At 44.3% G+C, this 19,977-nt stretch overlaps 1 protein-coding gene across 4 annotated transcripts in view; it reads left to right on the forward strand.

Moving 5' to 3' along the window:
• Positions 1-19,977, forward strand: part of emid1 (EMI domain containing 1) — a 323,148-nt gene that overhangs the window by 297,694 nt on the left and 5,477 nt on the right. For 3 of the 4 annotated variants that reach the window (XM_068005893.1, XM_068005895.1, XM_068005894.1), the window contains 2 exons: positions 7,787-7,831; positions 15,804-15,888. In XM_068005893.1, the coding sequence (XP_067861994.1) occupies positions 7,787-7,831; positions 15,804-15,888 (130 nt within the window). Of the gene's footprint in view, positions 1-7,786; positions 7,832-15,803; positions 15,889-16,575; positions 16,667-19,977 lie in introns of all 4 variants that reach the window. The other variant, XM_068005898.1, reaches the window with a different exon arrangement.

The raw sequence follows: 19,977 nt of genomic DNA on the forward strand, positions 1-19,977 counted from the left end.
AATAGAAATTTAGAACAGACTGCAAGAAAAACATCTTTACACAAATGTTTGGAATTTTCTACCAAACAAAGTAACAGGAGAAGAAATTTTGGGGTCATTTAAAGTGCAATCAAATGCCATGATGGGAGAGCTAATGTAGTGGAGGGATGTGCATTGAGGAGCTGAATCATCCTAGACTTTTCTTGCATTCTCCTAAAAGTGTTGACATTTTGGTGTGGTATAATTTTATGGTCATCGATCACCCTCTAGTAGGGCCATTATTTATGGGTGAGTCCTGACAGTGAGTGCCAGCAGGTTACTTGACCATGCGTGGGAATCACAGCCCAGCAACTATCCTGTCCTTACCTGAACTTTCAACAGTGGTATTTGGATAGTGACCCAAGTGTGGGAATCCTGGTTGATTTTCCCTCCCTAAATCAGAGGCACTTGGGCCCCACTGCTGCCCCAGTTGAAATTAGTTAACTCAGTATCGGCAAGGGATCAAACCTGGGGCTTTCTTGGTCCGTATGTATTTCTACCAATTTTATTTCTTGCTCACAGTCTATTTCAGTTTCAGCGTTTCTCATTTAGTAAAATTATCCATTTTGATATTGCATGTTATTTTTGATTCCCTTTTTGGTTAAGCCTCTTTATTACATCGATGGACTTGCATTAATGTTTTTTTCTACATTGTTCTTTATGTTCATTTAATGTTTCTGTTTTGCTGTGCTTACATTGTGGTTCTCTTTGTAGTAAAATTTGATTTGGCCTGTTACAGTCTCAAAACATTGTTCACCGGTCTTGGGTTTACACCTCCCCTTCCCCTAGTAGCAGGCAACACTGATGTCTATGCAGTGCTCAATCTCCATAGAACCATAGAACCATAGAAAAGATACAGCACAGAAGGGGGCTATTCGGCCCATCGTGTCCGCGCCGGCTCGAAGAACAACCAGGTGCCCATTCTAATCCCACCTTCCAGCACCCGGTCCGTAGCCCTGCAGCTTACAGCACTTTAGGTGCAGGTCCAGGTACTTTTTAAAAGAGTCAAACCAGTACAAGCGCTTGCTGCACTACCGTAGAACAGACACCTGGGGGGTGATTTTAACCCCCAAGAACGGGTGGGTTGGGGGCGGGTGAGAGTTGAAAATAGTTGGTTTTTGGGTCGCGACTACAACCCGGCTTTATTTCCGGGTTATATGCGCAACATTACAGACTTCCCATTGGGAATGCAAAGTCCGAAAATTTTGGGGTTGTGACCGAAGAAATGACTATTTTCATCTCCCACCCGCCCCCAACCCACCCGTTCTTGGGGTTTAAAATCACCCCCCTAGGCCCCGATTTTAGAATGGAGGCGGGATGGCGGTGGGGGAGTGATTGGGTGCGTGGGTAACCCGACGAATAAAACATGTCCGTTTCGCATGCGATCGCAAGTGAATTGATGCCACTTAAGGTGGCTTCCGGGTTTGCCATCTGAAAACTGCACAGCGGGCGGACTGCATGCCCACATCACATGCTGTCAGCTGGAGGAGCTCTATTTAAAGGGCCATTGCTCCAAAGGCTTTTGCTGGAGCAAAGACCCAGAAATCACAATGGAGCTGCACTGGGGCAAGGCTGCTCCAAGGTTCAGCGCTGCCTCACTGCAGCAGCTACTAGACGGGGTGAGGAGGAGGAGGGAAGTGTTTTACCCGGCGGACGGGAGGAAGTGCCCTGCCTCTGCCACCAAGAAGGCCTGGCTCGAGATGGCAGATGAGGTCGTCAGCAGCAGCAACATATCCCGCACCTGGATCCAGTGCAGGAAGCGTTTCAATGACCTAACTAGGACAGCAAAAGTGAGTACACTTAATGATTCTCCTACATTCCGTGTTCCACATCACCGCCCCCAACCCCCAAACTCACTTTGCACTGCCAAGACTACTCCATCACATCACTCCTCACACCCACTTAAGGCTCATCCTCATTTTACGTGCACTTCCTCACCTCCCCACTAGTCACCCCACCACTACCATTCACCCCAATCCTCATCCAATGTGATGGCTTTGTCTCATGCTCACCCTCTGATGCATCTCTTTCACAGTCAGCCTCACCCAAATCATTGCATTCATCGGTTGGCTACCTCACCATCACTCACTCACACGTCTGTTCTTTGTCCCCTTCTAGGAGAAGAGAGTGCAAAATGCACGCGAGAGGGCGAGGACCGGAGGGGGGGCCACAACAAGTCGTGGTCCTCACAGACGTGGAGCAGGAGACACTGGAGATCAGCCACACCCTCGAGTGCCTGTCCGTCGGGGACAGCGAGACTGGCACCCCACAAATATCTGGTGACACAACTTTAACATTGATCACACGCAATATAAATTGATGTTAACAATGCTTGGCATGTTGAACACCTCAGTATGCTCATTACAACATGACACATTTGTGATGATGCTTAATATTTCCTTCTGTTCTCTTACAGGCCCTTCAATGACCGCAGTGACGGCAGAGGGCGATTCCTCAGAGGACCTGCCGGCTGGTAGTGAGTTAGTTGGGTTGACCCCTGGTGAGTCACCACACATAAGTGAGCATGAGCAGACACTAGTGGTAGGGGCAGCTGTGGACAGTCTGCGTTGGTGGGAGCACTCATCTCCAGGCTCTGCTCAGCTGGACGCAGATGCTGAACCCCGGGGGCTATCCTTTAAAAGGAGAATGATTGAGGGACAGCAGCACATTTGCGAGGTATTGGAACAGGTGCTTGCACACTCTCCACAATAGCCCAGAGGATGGAGGAGTCCAACTCCTGCATCAGTGGAATGGTGGCACAGGTACTGGAGGGAATCTCTGAGATACTGTCAGAGGGAGGTGAGCAAGCGGGAATGTCTGTGATGGAGAGAAGGCTAGCCTCCATTGAGCTTCAAGTATGGCTCAAAAATGAGTCCATTCAGGCCCTAACAATGGTCATTCGGACTCACGGTGAACAACATTCTGCCACCTTAAACAGGCAGACAGAAACTTTACAACTGGGCTTCCAAGGCATCATACATGTCCTCCAAACTGTTCTCCAGCAGGGTAATAGGAGTGATGTGGGCCTGGTCCAGGAGAGGGATAAAGGCGAAAGGGGACATGGAATTGGGGACGCAACTCAAAGTGCTCCCACCTCTCGCCCGTTGCCCCCCTCTCAACCAGTACCCGCAATGCTGCCTCCTCTCCAGGTGGCCGTGTCAGCCCCTGCACAGGTGTAGGTGGAGCAGTCTTTGGAGGGACCCTCACAGGCTCCAAAACTCAGAGGGCGAAGGCTTAAAGCATCTAAGCAGTCATGGCATGAACATGAGCAACCTGCCACTACCCCTGCTGCAACCACAGGGGATGCACCACGTAGAAGCGGTAGGAAGAGGAAGCCTAAGGATTTGTGAGCACGAAGGGTACGCACAAGGGTGTCTGACAGATGGTCATGTTTTTCTTTTATATTTGTTTTTTTGTTAAAGTCACATTAAATGTTATCATTCTCACCACTACTGCCATGTCTTGCCCATTCTTGACTGGCTTTTGTGATAGGGCCCTTTTGTGTGCTTCACCATGAACTTGATGCCACCCATTGGGTGCCTCTACAGTGGGTGTATGTGTAATTGCAGGACTGTTTTGTGCAGGAGGGGTGGGGGGGCTGGTGTTCGTGCTGCTCTTTCCAGGTGGTCTGAGGACTGGACTCTTCTTACTTTCTGATGTTAGTTGAACCGTTCACATCAGTGACTCCCTAGCCTCACGAGCAGCCAGGTGAGCTGCTGCTCTGCCCATGGGTTCCTCCTCCTCCTCCTCCTCCTCAATATGGATGGCAGATGTGAATGGGGCCTCCTCAAGTGGCACCTCTCTCTGTTGTGCTATGTTCTGCAGGACACAACACACCACTATGATGCGTCCCACTCTTTCTGGTGTGTATTGAAGCAATCCCCCAGAACGATCAAGGCACCTAAATCACATCTTGAGCAGCCCTACAGCATACTCAATTGTAGACCTGGTGGCGATGTGGCTGTCATTATATCATTGCTGTCATTCAGTGATGGGGTTCCTCAGAGGTGTCATGACCCTCGTGTACATGAGGTATCCCTTGTCTCCGAGGAGCCAGCCCTTAAGGGTGTTCGGTGCGTGGAAGAGGGGCGGGATGTTGGATTCCCTCAGAAAGAAGGAATCATGGCAGCTGCCAGGGAATCTGGCACACACGTGAAGGAATCTGTTGCGGTGGTCACAAATGAGCTGAGTGTTGATGGAGTGATACCCTTTTCAGTTGATGAACAGTCCTGGCTCGTGTGGAGGTGCTCGGATTGCTATATGGGTGCAATCGATTGCACCCTGTATACATGGAAAGCCAGCCACAGAGTGGAATCCCACTGCCCCCTCGGCCTGGCTGAGGTTGTCCATGGGGAAGTTGATGTATTGTGAGGCCCTGCGAAACAAGCCGATGAAGACCTGCCTTATGTACTTGTGTGCAGACGACTGAGAGACCCCGGCGATGACACTGGTGACCCCTAGAATGATCCAGAGGCGAAGTAGTTGAGGGCAGTGGTGACTTTAACCATGACGGGTAATGAGATGCCACTCGGCCCGGCCGGGAGCAGCTCGGCATGAAGGAAGCTGCAGATGTCTACGACCACCTGGCGACTCACTCTGAGCCTCCATATGCACTGCTCCTCAGAGAGGTCCAGAGAGCTGAGCGTTGGTCTGTAGACCCTGTGGCGAGGGTGGCACCTCCCGCAATGTCGCTCTCTCTGTTGTTGCCCTCTGTGCTCTTGTGCAGGTGCCTGTGGTGCAGCACTGTGTTGTGGAGCAGCAAGTGGCGGAGGTGCCAGCCATGCCTGGCGAGACTGGTGATGTTGCTCGTCCTCGGATGTAGTGGTGAATGCAGCCATGGCGCCCCCCCCCATCCTGATGGTATCAGTTTGAGGGGATCCGAAAAGTTGGTAAATATGTGTGAACAGAAGAATTCTGAGTGGAAACTAAGAATTTTCAGTGAAAACACAAAGATCTCCCAGCCAAAAGTTTGTCTGAAAGAAATGAGTGCCCTGCTGCACTAACTCACCTTCTATCCCCATCTGTCAAACAAGCATTTGAATGTCCAACTGGCTGCTGGCTGAATCACGTCTGGTAGAACATGGAGTGTTTCCCACGACACGAGAAACACACTGAGGATGTTTGAAAATCGGACCCCTGCCTCACTGTGCACAAAATTAAGTACTTCAAGTATCTAAATAACTCTCTTAAATATCATCCTGCCGGTGGGACCTCCGCATTTGTGTGGCGTGTGCACCCAGACACATCAGTGGGGAACCCGGAAGTCTACGGGTTGGACCCGGGTTCTGAACTCGCTCGGGATTTCCCCGATTTTCAGAAGCCCCCCGCCCCCAACACACCCGCTACTTCATTCTAAAATCGGGGCCCTACAACTTCTTTCCAACTAGAGTGCCAGGGAGTAAACGTTTAACTTTCATTTTTGAAATTATTACTTTTGGTGCTGTGGCTCCAGTTGTGGACAGCAGATTCTTGATAGCCAAGTGATCTTGGAAGGATTTATGGTGGGACATGAAAAATTGCAGATGGTATGCACAGAGAGACAAAGGATGATTTTTCCTCCTCTATCCCAATTGAAACCAAGCATGATAGTGGCAGAAAAGGGGACAGATTTGGACTTAAGGCCTATTGCAACCTCACTGTCCGGACCTGTTTCTCTCCCACCAGCCCTATTGAGACCACACTGGCTGCCCCTTCCTTACCCAGTGGAGGGATGGAGTGGTGTGGAGGGGTTGAGGCCCACGTTCCCAGTATATTTCCCTCTCGCTTGCACCTGTTCCTGCCACATGTCAGGATCACCACGTGAACCATGGCTGTAGGCCCGAGGTAGCAGCAGGAATGGTGCCAAATGCAAGACAGTGCTTTCTTTTCCCTCCAATTTTGTTTCCTCCTCTCTGAATTATTCATGCTAGAGTACAGTTCCACAGATGCAGAGAGTATCTCTGGTATTCTTCATATATTAATCCAGACAGCGAGTGTCGGTAGGCTATTTGATCATGATGGACATTACAGCAAGTCTGATTCTGTCATTACCCATGCTCATCATGCTCTCACAGCAGAATCACTGGTTGATTTCCCTGCCCTTCCATCTCCCCAGGTCCGTGCATGCTGAGGCCAAATTTAGCACTTTTCCCCCGACCTCATGCATACTCATGCCCTTCCACTGCTGTGCTAACTGAGAACTCAGCATAGACCAGGCAATGAACCTGGAAGCTTCTAGTTGGTATGACTCAGTACTATATGAGATAGGACATTTTCCTACTGAGTAATTGGGAGGCCAGGAGGGAACATGTTTCCTTCATTTTTAAAGCAACAGATAGCACAAATCCTGAAATCGGTTAGATTCAGGTCTTTGCAAATAAAAACTGAATTAGAATTATAAATCATAAAATGGTACAGCACAGAAGAGGCCATTTGGCCCATCGTGCCTATGCCGGCTCTTTGAAAGAGCTATCCAGTAAGCACCACTCCCCTGCCCTTTCCACACAGCCCTGCAAATTTTTCTCCTTCAAGTAATTATCCAATTCTCTTTTGAAAGTTATTATTGAATCTGCTTCCACCACCCTTTCCAGCAATGCATTCCAGATCTTAACAACTCGCTGCGTAATTTTCTTTTCCTCATTTTGCTTCTGGTTCTTTTGCCACTTACCTTCAATCCGTGTCCTCTGGTTACTGACTCTTCTGCCGCTGGTAACAGTTTCTCCTTATTTATTCTATCAAAACCCTTCATGATTTTGAACACCTCTATCAAATCTTCTCTTAACCTTCTCTGCTCTAAGGAGAACAGCCCCAGTTTCTCTGGTCTCTCCACGTAACTGAAGTTTTTCATCCCTGGTACCATTCTAGTAAATCTCTTCTGCACCCTCTCTAAGGCCTTAACATCTTTCCTAAAATGTGGTGCCCACAATTGGTCACAATACTCCAGCTGGGGCCTAACCAGTGTTTTATAAAGGTTTAGCATAACTTCCTTGCTTTCGTACTCTATGCTTCTATTTATAAAGCCAAGGATCTCGTAGGCCTTTTTAACAACCTTCTCTACTTGTCCTGCCGCCTTCAAAGATTTGTGTACATACACCCTCAGGTCTCTCTGTTCCTTTACCCCCTTTAAAATTGTACCCATATCCTAACCAGCACCAAGTCCCATTTACCCATCAGCCCCTGTGCTCGCTGACTTCCATTAGCTCCCGGTCTGGGAACACCTTGATTTTAAAATTCTCATCCTTATTTTCAAATCCCTCCATGGCCTCATGCCTCCCTATCTTTGTAACCTCCTCCAAATCCTACAACCCTCCAAGATCTCTGCACTCTTCCAATTTTAGTCTCTTGTGCATCCCCAATTTTAATCATATCACCATTGGTGGCCATGCCTTCAGCTGCCCAGGCCCTAAGCTCTGGAAATCCCCCCCCCAAACCTCTGCACCTCTCTACCACTCTCTCCTCCTTTAAGACGCTCCTTAAAACCTAACCCTGTCCTAATATTTCCTTATGTGGCTCGGTGTCAAATTTTATTTGATAACACTCCTGTGAAGCGCCTTGGGACGTTTTACTACTTTAAAAGCGCTATATAAATGTAAGTTGTTGTTGTTGTACCATTTAGTTTATATTGCCTCTCATTCTTCCTAACAAAATGAATCATTTCACACTTCTCTGCGTTAAATTTCATCTGCCATATCCCTTTTACACTTATGGTTCATTCACAGTTGCCGGGTATACTAGTATTTTCATTAGGCCATAACAGATTTACACATTAATACTATGTCATATTTTATAGGGGGAACCAGGAACAAAAGGAGAGCCAGGAGATAAAGGACAACCGGTAAGCTCTCAGTCCGTACTGGATTGTTCTTCTGTAAAAAGTCAAGCAATGGTCTGTTTAAACTTGAACATAACTGAAATAAATTTGTGAAAATTGGTTAATTGGCAGCCTTTTAAAATAAACCTTTCTATTTAGAAGACTTTTGATCTTAAATTTTTATAATTCAAGTAACTTTTTCCCCTTCTGCATATTTATCTCAGTTATATGGCAGAGTATTTATTCTACAGAATCATTCTTTGGGTCCAATTTTAGATGTTTTGGTGGTATAAAATCTATTTTTTCCCTTATTACTGGCACAGATTGTCTGTGTTCTGCTTTTTGGCCACCACAGCCCACTTCCCCCACTCATTAACAATTTTACATTTTTTAAAAATTACAGCAATGGAACACACTAGCATTGTTGCTTGAGAAGAAATGTTGATGTGTGAAGTTCCCCTAATTTTTTTCTTAAGTTCCTGTGAAAGGAATTTATCTAGCAATTAAAATAAAGCCAGATTTTGGGTGGCATAGACCCTCGTACCACGATACGGCTTACTTTCCAAAAAATGTTCAGGAAGCAAAAATATTCGGACCATAGAGGCATCACCCTCACAGGTGTGTGGTTGTTCTAAAATAAAATAAATATATTCACCTGGGCCTGCCCCTAAAACCTACCTTTACTGTGTGTGTGCCCATTTTTTGCCAGCACAGAAAATGGCTGCTTTACCTCATGAATACATTCAAAGCAACATTGTAGCCCAATTTGAACATGGAACTTAAGGCAAGATATTCTAGGATCTTGCATGATATGCCAGAACCAAACAGAAACACCTGGCAAAACCATGGATCTTGGTTTCAAATTCAAATGTTGGTTTGTTGGAATGACAGGTTCACGATTCTAATGGCCAGATGTAATGCTTGCTGATTTACAAATTTTCTTTTACAAATTCAATGACTTGTTGAAGTTGATTTATCAAGAATATTGCCTTCTACTTTCACAAAGTCACTTGAATGATTTATTTCATGAATCAACAAAAAAATTGCTGAGTAAATTTGTTCAGTTTTTGTGTTAAACAGTCTGTATTCCTTTTGTTTGTCTATCTAAATGCAAAATTTGACAACAACAACAACTTGAATTTATATAGCACCATTAACGTAGTAAAACATCCCAAGGCGCTTCACTGGAGCGATTTTCAAACAAAATTTGATACTGAGAAACATTAGGAAATATTAGGACAGGTGACCAAAAGCTTGGTCCAAGAGGTAGGTTTTAAGGAGCGTCTTAAAGGAGGAGAGAGAGGTAAAGAGGCGGAAAGGTTTAGGGAGGGAATTCCAGAGCTTAGGGCCTAGGCAGCTAAAGGCACGGCCACCAATGGTGGAGTGATTAAAGTCAGGGATGCGCAAGAGGCAAGAATTGGAAGAGCGCAGAGATCTCGGAGGGCTTGAGGAGGTTACCGAGATAGGGAGGGGTGAGGCCACGGAGGGATTTGAAAACAAGGATGAGAATTTTAAAATCAAGGCATTCCTGGACCGAGAGCCAATGTAGGTCAGTGAGCACAGGGGTGATGGGTGAATGGCACTTGGTGCGAGTTAGGATACAGGCAGCAGTGTTTTGTATGAGTTCCAGTATATGGAGGGTAGGATATGGGAGGCCAACCAGGAGAGCATTGGAATAGTCAAGTCTAGAGGTAACAAAGGAATGGATGAGGGTTTCAGCAGCAGATGAGCTGAGGCAAGGGCGGAGACAGGCGATGTTACAGAGGTGGAAGTAGGCGGTCTTGGTGATGGAGCGGATATATGGTTGGATGCTCATCTCGGTTAAATAGGACACCAAGATTGCGAACCGACTGGTTCAACCCTAGACAGTGGCCAGGGAGAGAGATGGAGTTGGTGGCTAGGAAACGGAGTTTGCGGCGGGGACCAAAGACAATGGCTTCGGTCTTCCCAATATTTAGTTGGAGGAAATTTTTGCTCATCCAGCACTGCATGTTGGACAATCAGTGTGACAAATGAGAAACAGTGGAGAGGTCAAGGGAGGTGGTTGTGAGGTACAGCTGGGTACATCTGACGTTGTGTTTTCGGATGATGTCACTGAGGAGCAGCATGTAAATGAGAAATAAGAGGGGGCCAAGGATAGATCCTTGGGGGACTCCAGAGGTAATGGTGCAGGAGCGGGAAGAGAAGCCATTGCAGGTGATTTTCTGGCTACGACTGGATAGATAAGAACGGAACCAGACGAGCGCAGTCCCACCCAGCTGGACGACGGAGGAAATGTTGGAGGGGGATAATGTGGTCAACCGTGTCAAAGGCTGCAGACAGGTCGAGAAGGATGAGGAGGGATAGTTTAGCACGGGCACAGTCACATAGGATGTCATTTGTGACTTGGATAAGGGCCGTTTCCGTACTGTGGCAGAGGCAGAAATTTGATTGGAGGGATTCAAACATGGAGTAGCGGGAAAGATGGGCATGGATTTGGGAGGCGACAACACGTTCAAAGACTTTGCAGAGGAAAGGGAGGTTGGAGATGGGTCAAGGTGGGATTTTTGAGGATGGGGGTGATGACAGCAGATTTGAAGGGAAGGGGGACAGTACCTGAGGAGAAGGAACTGTTAACAATATCAGCTAACATGGGGGCCAGGAAGGGAAGTTGGGTGGTCAGCAGTTTGGTGGGAGTAGGATCGCGGGAAAAGGAGATGGGTCTCATGGTCAAGATGAGCTTGGAGAGGGCATGAGGAGAGATAGAAGAGAAACTAGAGAAAGATGCTAGTTCAGGGCTAGGGCAGGGGGGAACCATAGTGGAAATTTGGCTTGGTGAGCTAGAGGAAGGGAGGGAAGCGGCAGAAGCAGCTGAACGGATGGTCTCAATTTTAGTGACAAAGAAGTCCATGAGCTCCTTACACTTTTCGTTGGAGGTGAGGGTGGAGGGGGCAGAGGGGAGGGGTTTAGAAAGACGGTTTGTAGTGGAGAAGAGAAGTCCGGAGTATTCTTTGCATTCCAGGGTGATCCTGGAATAGTGAGCAGTTTTGGCAGAGGAAAGCAGGACCTGATAGTGCTTTATGTGGTCCAGCCAGATCTGGCGGTGAATGGCTAAACCCGCTGTCCGCCATGAACGTTCAAGTCTGCATCCGTTGGACTTAAGGGAGCGGAGGTGAGGGCAATACTAGGGGGAACGACCAGGGTGAGAGGGAGTAATGGATTTTATGTGGACAAAGGCCTCAAAGGTGGAGGCAAGGGTGTGATTGAGCAGATCGGTAGCTGCAGAAATGTCGTGGTGAATGGACGGCCAAAGGCTAGGCAGTTGGGACTTTGAAAGTGCAGTTGTAAGTGACATGGGGGAGAGTTTTTTCCAGGGGCACAGAAGGATGTAGGGTTGGGAGAGGGAAGGGGGATGTGGGTGGAGAGGGATACAAGGAAGTGATCAGAGATGGCCTTATCCGTGATTGACACGATGGGAGTAGAGTGGCCCAGTGAGATGCCAAGGTCGAGGGGGTGGCCGTGAATATGGGTAGGGGAGTTTATATGGAGGGAGAGATTAAGGGAGGATAGGAAGGCAATGAACTCAGAGGAGAGAGAGAGAGCATGATGAGTTGAGATGGAGGTTGAAATCACCGAGGATGAGAAGTTGCTCGGTGCAGAGGCTGAGGGAGCCTAATATTAAAAGAATTAAAATTACTCAATAATACCTTCCTTTTATCAGTTTTCTAATAAAAGAATAAAATCATTCAGCCTGGACTCTATTGTTAAATTTAATTTTAATCATACGAAGCGATTTTAATACCCTTGCCAAAAATACTAATTATAGCAAATTCTACAGTATCAATATATTCTACAAAATTAAAAATGCTTTGACCATTATTTCATGGCTACAGCAAGTAAGAGAGTGCTTTATATTAGTTTGCTCTTGAGAAACACTTACAAAAGGGATACTGTCCTGTTACAGATGTGGAATGCATGAATAACTGAGCCAATTGATAAATAAGTGTGTGCACTGTGTACCAAGTTTTACTAATATCAATGTATCTACCAGTGTTGATCTGTTCTGTTTATCTTGCAAACTGACAAATATAAAAAGCTACCAAAGTTTATATGCATAGGAATATAAATTGTATTAAAATGTGTTCCATTTTTACATAAAACCACTTTATGTTGTAAAACTTCAACTAATACCTTTGTGGATGCAAGTTCGTAATTCTGCAGTGTTCAGTTCAGCACACAAGTTATTTTACTGAGTTTATGAAATTCGTCGGCCTGCTGAACGATTGTGGTGAGATAGCTTTATATTGCATTCAGACTGATTACTCAAACCAGGTTATCTTTTTGCTTTCCCGAAGTCTCCTACACTGCACACCTTTTCCCAGCCAAGAAATAGAAAGTTGCTGCCACTCCTCTGCAACGCCAGCCAACAGGAAGTACATAACAATACCTTGGTGTGACTGGCCCTCCAGTTTTCTGTCGATCAGAACAAATGCCTGTCCTTTGCTCTGCACCTCTCCACGAGTGTGCAATTGAGAGTGGGAACTTATCGTGTGAGGAATAGATGCAAAGCCAGATTTTAGCAATCCATGGTGCTGCACATTACCCTACATCAGCATGTGACCCTTCACCCAAACCAGTTCTAGCTCAGTATCAGCTCCAATTTGGCTCACTTATTAATTATTGATTACATTTAGATGAGAATCAGTTACAAGTGAGTCGAATGGCAATAAGAGTTCTGTGACATGAAACATCTAACTACTGGCATTCTAGAGCTTAATGGAAACATCAGAATGCCTGTGAATTAAGACATCGTGACTTAATTTCTGGCTGCAGGAAATTTTTTCTGGCAGAATAGTGATCTGCGAATGATTATGAATGAAACCTTTTGACATCTGTTGTAGCGATCAGAAAATGTCAAATTATAGCCCAAAGCAGGTGGAATTTTTTTTTAACACGTCAGCCTGAATGCAGTATCAAGCTCACCAAGCAGATTTTGAGCACTTCTCACTGGCCAGTTCTTCATCTTCCTTGCTAAATCATGGTACACGTGTTGGCATGACCACGAACTGTATGAATGTACATCATTCTGAAGTGGCCTTGTCATCTAAGGTTGTGGTTACACTGCCATGTTCATGTTGATGCATTGGTGTGAAAGTGGCAACAGAGCTACAGAGTCTGGGTCCTGACCTGACCCCAAATGCACCAAAGTTAAAGACCACAAAAGATCAGTACAGATGAGTCCATCTGACTCATCGAGCTCATCCTTCCACAGTCTTACAATGCCTTCCCCTTTAATCTCGTTACAACATCGAGCTACCTCTTGAATGGCACTAGGGTTTTTGGCTCCAATACTGTAACAGGAAGACCACTCCAGGAATTGATCACTCTTTGCCTGAAGACCCGCTCTCTGAAAATAGCGTTGAACTTGCTTTTTACCAGTTTGTATTTGCATCCCCTTGTCTGACAGTTGTGGTTTGTCTTGAAATAGTGTTCAGGATTAACCTTTTTAGTACCTTATATATCTTTATAGGGTCTCCTCACATTCACTCCCCCCAGGAGGCTGTCTCATGCCATCTGGCAACATGTGGAGTATAGGAGGAATATTATGAGTTTGCACTGCTGACAGGAAGCCTTGCCCATTAGCAACACATATCATAAATTTGGACATCATTGCACACAATTTTCTGATCATTTGTTCTTGTACTTTGTGCCCCAATTTATAAACCCAAAATGCTTTTGTCATTTTTTAAAAATGGTTTTATATCACTGCATTCAGACTTCCAAGAAATTATGGCCCTGAAAATTTCCTGGAATGACATTCTGGCGTAAGCCAGGACTTCCACTCCTGACCCTTGTAGAATATGTAGGGTCAGGGGGAGGTCACTTTATTTTAATATTGATGGGCTACAACTTGGGAGCCTGCCTGATCAGGAAAGCCGATGACACCAGCAGAGGCTGCTTGATCCTTTTGGTGAGGGGTGGTGGGCGGTGGGAGGGGGAACTACTGGGATCCCCCTTCTTCCCCACCCCCTCCCCCCCACCTCAAAAAAAAATCTTTGAAAAATCTTTTCAATGGGATTAATGGCTACTGTTGTTTCACCAGGCTAGGGATGAAGAAACTCCAACTTGGGAGTTCCTCCAGCCATGCCTCTTGTGATACGTGTGATCTTGTTTGGAGTGGGCTGGGGTTCTGTCCCAAACAAGGCCCCACAGAAACCATCAGGGAAGTCCAGAATCAGACATATCTGCATCCCAGCCAAATTTCCAATCCTTCCACTGGACTTAGGTTGGGAGTGTACCCATTTTCGGCCCGTATGTATTTGTACCTCCCAGCCTCTCTGTTCCTCCACATGATTCATCATCTCCAATGAGTGTAAGCTCCTATTATTTCTACCAAAATGCATCACCTTACACTTCTCTACATTAAATTCTGTCTGCCCATTCTGCCTTTCCATGTCCTCCTGAGGTCTTTTACAGTCCTCCTCACTGTTTGCCAAACTACCTATTTTTGTGTCGCCCAAGATCAGCGACTTCCCACAAGGAGGGATGGGGAGGAGTTACCCCAAACATCCTCACACACCTCCCAGCAGCATTGGTGGAAGCCTGGGAGCAAGTTGTCAACCTTTCATCTCTGGATGATATGTAGCATCAGATAAATTTTTTGGGAAAAGGCAACAAAACAAAGGAGGAGTGTTGCCAAACCACGCATCAAAAATGTTTTTTTTTTATTAACTGAGCGTTTTGGTTTTGGCTTTTGTTAACCTAATGATTTACTCAGTAATTAACCCTATAGTTTAACAAATCTAGCTACTGGAGAAACATTTTAAATACAGTAAACTGCGTAAACTTATTTAATGCATTTGCCAATCTTTTCAATTCTGGTGGATGCATATTGCTATTTTCTTTGGGGGTTTGATACTGCTGTTTCGAGAGTGTGTTGTCCCATCACCGAACTAGTCATTTCATTTTTTTAAATTCTGTAATCCCTTCATTTGAACTTGAAACTTCTGTTTCTTTTGCTCTGTGAAAGAAACTGCCATGGTCACATAATGGTCATCGTGTTTCTGGTGGTGCTGCTGTGAAGCTCTTGGTAATAGCGCATGTTATTTTAAAACTCAAAATATATTTCCTAGTCATGGCTACAAACATGGTTTCTAGGTTCTACAGTTAATGAATTTGTTCAATATGTTCTGCATGTTTATTCTAAACTTTTCTGACTGAATACGTTTAGTTGAATCAAAAAAATTACATTAATCAAAACATGATTGTGAAAGCTGTTTTTTGAATGTTTTTCTATATGAAGCTGAATGCACAGCTTCACTAAAAAAAAATTGTTTAATAAACATGTCAAATTTTGTCAAAGAGTCTTCTAAACACGTTATAAGTGTGCCAAGTGCTTCAGTCATTTACCTTTTCCTCATGCAGCGGGAAGGGGATACAGCTGTGGAAATGTCATTAAAACTGTCCTCCATTCATGTTGTCTTGTTGCATGACTTACCATGTTATGTGTGTTGCCTGACTCTTAATAATTTGCATCTGGCTGCTTCATTAAACAGAGAAATATCAGCATGTTGATGTGTCCTCATTTCGCATCCTGCCTTGTACAACATTTCAAGTAATAATGATATGCAGTTATTTAAGATATAGGTTGCATCTGTACTAAAAAAAAATTCACCACAGCCTGAACCCAAAGTAAGCAGTTTGAACGTAATGTTTGCATTCTGCGTAGTGAATAATCTGTTAGATTTGTTAAGAAAAGTGTTCCAAGCTAGCTTGTTCGGTAGTGTTTTTTAAATGTCTGAGCTCCAGATGAATGCATTGCAATGACTACCTAAAAGCAATATCTAAATGTTTGCAGTTTAGAGACTGAGATGGAACCTGCATGCTACTGCCTCTGTTTTGGTCATTCATATAGAATGCTGAAATTGAGGCCAAATCCCTACCAAAAAAAAAAGGAGGATATGACAGCAAGTCAGTTGCTGGCATTTCCCTTGATGGCTGTATCTGTCTTCCACAGGGGGAAGGTATACACCAAATCCGGGAAGCTTTGAAGATTTTAGCAGAGAGGGTATTAATCTTGGAGACTATGATTGGTATTCATGGTGAGTAAAGGGAATAGAAAGATGTTTGCACTGAGTCTTGTGGGCAGGCACAACATGTCACACAACAGAACATAAAAAGGCTCGTGTTTAAATCTCAGCTTATTTTCAACAATTGCTTCTGGTTTGAATTAGGTTAATCATATTTGGTGTAGGGAGGGAGTTATACTTAAAGCAAAGAATGCTAGTATAATATCAGCAAGCAATGTTCTTTATTGCGTGTCTGGTGTGATGTCCAATTCTCAGTGCAAATCCTTACTGTAGTGCTGTTATTTATGTGTGTATGGGGATAACTAAATACCCAGACACTGCAACAGTGGGAACTAGGAAAGTCCATGATTTATTCCAAAATAATCTCCTCCATTGTGTTTCAATGGAAACATTAAAATGATCTGCAATTTACAATGAAAAACCTGCAAATAATCTAGAAATATTGTGATATTTACCAGCTGATATTATTGGTTTTATTTGCAGTTTAGCCATTTTCCAAAAGCTTACAAATAGCTACTTAATAAAATTGGATTTTTTTTCCTTCTTGAGTGTTGCTTAAACATGTATATTTACCAAGGTGAATTAAACTATTACTGAAAGTAGTAAGAATGTGGCTGGCCTGGTTCCCAAATCCTAACCATAAGTAGTTTTTAACTGGGGAACAAAACATTTTCTGTTGCTGTTTTCAATCTCCACCAGGCTGTTAGTTGGCAGATGTTCCAAGATCTTCAAGCTGAATTAGAAGTTCTGGCTAGAAGGGTAACCTTACTGGAAGCCATCGTGTGGCCAGGTAACCAAGTGGTCAAACATTAAAAGTTGCAGTATTCGTGCCATCAAATGGCCCCAAACATTTTGTAACGACTGGATTCTAACAATCCTCCATAGAGGCTGATAGAAGTGACGAGGAGTTATTTTTCATTATACTTATTTTGTTACTGCAAAATTTTTAATCTCGCTCTGATTCCTTCAGGTAACAGATGAAAACAGACCAGTACACACAATAGCTCTCAGTGAACTCAGTGTAATTCTGACAAAAATTGATCATGTCAGTGACAAAAATGAGATAAAAATCAGCTTGAAACTATCACACCATCTTCAGTTTTACAAAAAGTTTGCTTCTGATTTCACAACTTCCAAAATATATTGAGCACAGGGATTCACTTTGCAAATGACAGAGATTTAACTAAACCAAGCCAAAAACATGTAAAATAAGTGGGAAAAATGACATAATGCGGTGGAAAATATGACACCAGATGATAAAATGTACAACATAGAGCACTGGACTGTCATAATTCACAAGCATCAGTAGCAATCATGTTACACTTTTGAATAGAAGGTATCACAGAAAAAGACAATCTCAAGCGTCTGGATATAACTTTACGTGCAAATGAAAATAGATATAAATACTTATGTCGACAAGAAAAGAACAAATCAAAATCAAGACCAGCAGAAATCAAAAGAACACGTAATCAAACCAAGAGTTTTTGAAACTGAAATTAACCTAGAAAACCCGCAACAGTACACAATACGGGAAAAATGTTTGAGACTTGGGTGCAGAGGGGCAGGTTTGACCAATTTATTGGATTTCTTTGAGGAGGCTATAGACCTGATGGATAAGGGTGAGGCAGTGGATGTTATCCACCTGGATTTCAGGAAAGCGTTTGACACTGCCCCACATAACTGACTGATTCAAGGAATAGATGGAAAAGATTATATAGCAAAAGGTGGTGGTGCATAGGGAGGTTTCTGAGCGGAAGCCGGTTGCCAGTGGAGCCCCACAGGGATCAACATTGGAGCCACTGTTGTTTCTAATTTTTATAAATGATTTGGAGGATGGAATATGATCCAAAGTCTGTGGTTAATACCCAGTTGGGTGCAGTAGCCAATGATGCTAACCAGTGTGCAATAATCCAAAGGGACCTCATCGCCTGGGTAAATGGGCAGGTGGAATGCAACGTAAAGTCATGAGATTAGGTAGAAGAAGTGAGAATGTGCAGTGCATGTTAAATGATAAGGCATTGGAGATAGCAGAACTGGGAAGAGATCTGGGGCTTTGTTAAACAGGTCATTAAAATGGTTGGTTCAGTGTTCACTGGCAGCCAAGAATACAAAGAGTTGGTATGTTAGCTAAGGTGGTGATTTATAAATCTAAGGAAGTAATGTTGAAGTTGTATCTGGCTTTGAAGATACCGCATTTGGAGCACGCTGTTCAGTCCGGTCTCCAGATTACAGAACGGATACAGAATTATTGGACGGCATTGGAGGAGTATGAGGCTGATTCCTGAACTTAGAGGGCTGATTTATGAAGAAAGATAGTCAACCCTAGGACTTCGCTCTTTGAAGAAGAGGATGAAGGGAGACTTAATAGAGATGTTTTAAGATTTTCAGGAGCATAGAGAATTTAGAATTTAAAAGAAAGTTCTTTTGTCAGATGCAGGATTCAAGGACAAGGTAACGCCATTTAAAAGGGTGTCAAAGAAAAATAAGAAATTGAGGCCACTTTTTTTTAGTAAGAGGATAGTAGAATTGTGGAATAGATTACCAGTGAGGGAGTTGGAACAGAAAACCAAGGCAGATTTTTTTTTAAAGGACTGGATGGATTCCTGTTAGTGGATGAGATACAGGGCTATTAGTTCTAGACTCACAGTAAGGAAACTGATGGGAGGTTTGGAAAGGTAGGCTAGACCAATGGTCTTCTCCTGCCAAGACATTACTATGTTTTAAAAACTCTGGATTGCAAACTAAAAACTTGAATTTATACAGTGCCATTAACATAGAAAAAATCCCAAGATGCTTTACAGAGAAAAGAAAAAGGAATGGACACTAAGCCATTGTGGAAGCTTTGGGAGTTAATTAAAGATTGCTTGAAGAGATGGTTTTTAAGAAAGCTACAAAGGTGGAGCAAGAAGTGGAGAGATGAAAGAGTTTGGTGAGGGATTTCCAGAGAATAAGGCAAGGCGTCAGAAGGCTCTGGAATCAATGGTGACATAAAGGTAGGGGAATGCACAGGGGCCTGGAGTCAGAGAACCAAAAGACGTGTGAGGAGGAATAATGCTGGAGGAGATTGCATAGATAGGGTCAGGCAAGGCTATGGTGAGATTTAAAGATAAGAATTGCAAATTCAATATGTTGGGAGACAGGCAGCTAGTGTAGCTCAGTGAGGATGGAAGTGATGAGCAAACGGGTTAGTGCAAGAAAGGATATGGGCAATGGAGTGTTGGAAAAGTCGGAGTTCATGGAGGTTGAATAATGGAAGGGTAAGATTGGAGAAACTGAGGTGACAAAAAGATTAACTGAAAGCTTGTTTGAAAGGATAGGTTTTAAGATTTTTAAAGGTGGAGAGAAGTGGAAAGGCACAGGGACTTAGAGAGTTCCAAACAGTAGGACGACTGAAGGGTCTGCCACTAATATTGGGGGGGCGGGGGGGGGGTGGTGAAGAGAGTGGATGCACAAAATGCCTAAGTCAGAGAACTACTGAAGGTGCAGGTGGGATGTAAAGCTGGAGGAAGTTACAGAGATAGAAAGGTGGAGAGATTTGAAGACGTGGATAAGGATTTTGAATTTAATACATTGAGGGACAGGGAGCCAATGATGAGGCTGATGGGCGAGCAGGACTGAGTGTAGGACAGGATCTGAGAACTGAGTTTTGGAAAAGTTGAAGGTTAGAGGATGGGAGGCCTGCAAGGAGGACACTGAAGCAAGCTACTCAACATTGGGGGGCATCATAGTTGAAATTAATCCAATCTTAATTGGTACTCACACATGCAGGGGTCACTGGATAGCGATCACTAAGTGTTCCTGTTCATGGTTGCTATCAAATAACCCTTGCTGGAAAATATACCTGTGTGGACAGGGCTCGACTGTGAACCCTTCCATGGTTGAATAACCTTTTGACAGTCACTGTCTAGGCTTACACATGAAGAATGGCTACTTGGGAGAAGTATGGTTGGCTTCTGGTACGTGATGGAACCACATTGCAGAGTCACTGTCTTCAGGAGAAGTGGGTCAAGTGGCTAAAATTGGATGATGGGGAGAAACTTGTCAAACAAAGTAACAACTGCTGCAAAGGTACTGAAGGAAGACTGGTGACCTTGGAACCAT

The sequence above is a fragment of the Heptranchias perlo genome, chromosome 25, assembly GCF_035084215.1.
Source record: "Heptranchias perlo isolate sHepPer1 chromosome 25, sHepPer1.hap1, whole genome shotgun sequence".
NCBI lineage: Eukaryota > Metazoa > Chordata > Chondrichthyes > Hexanchiformes > Hexanchidae > Heptranchias > Heptranchias perlo.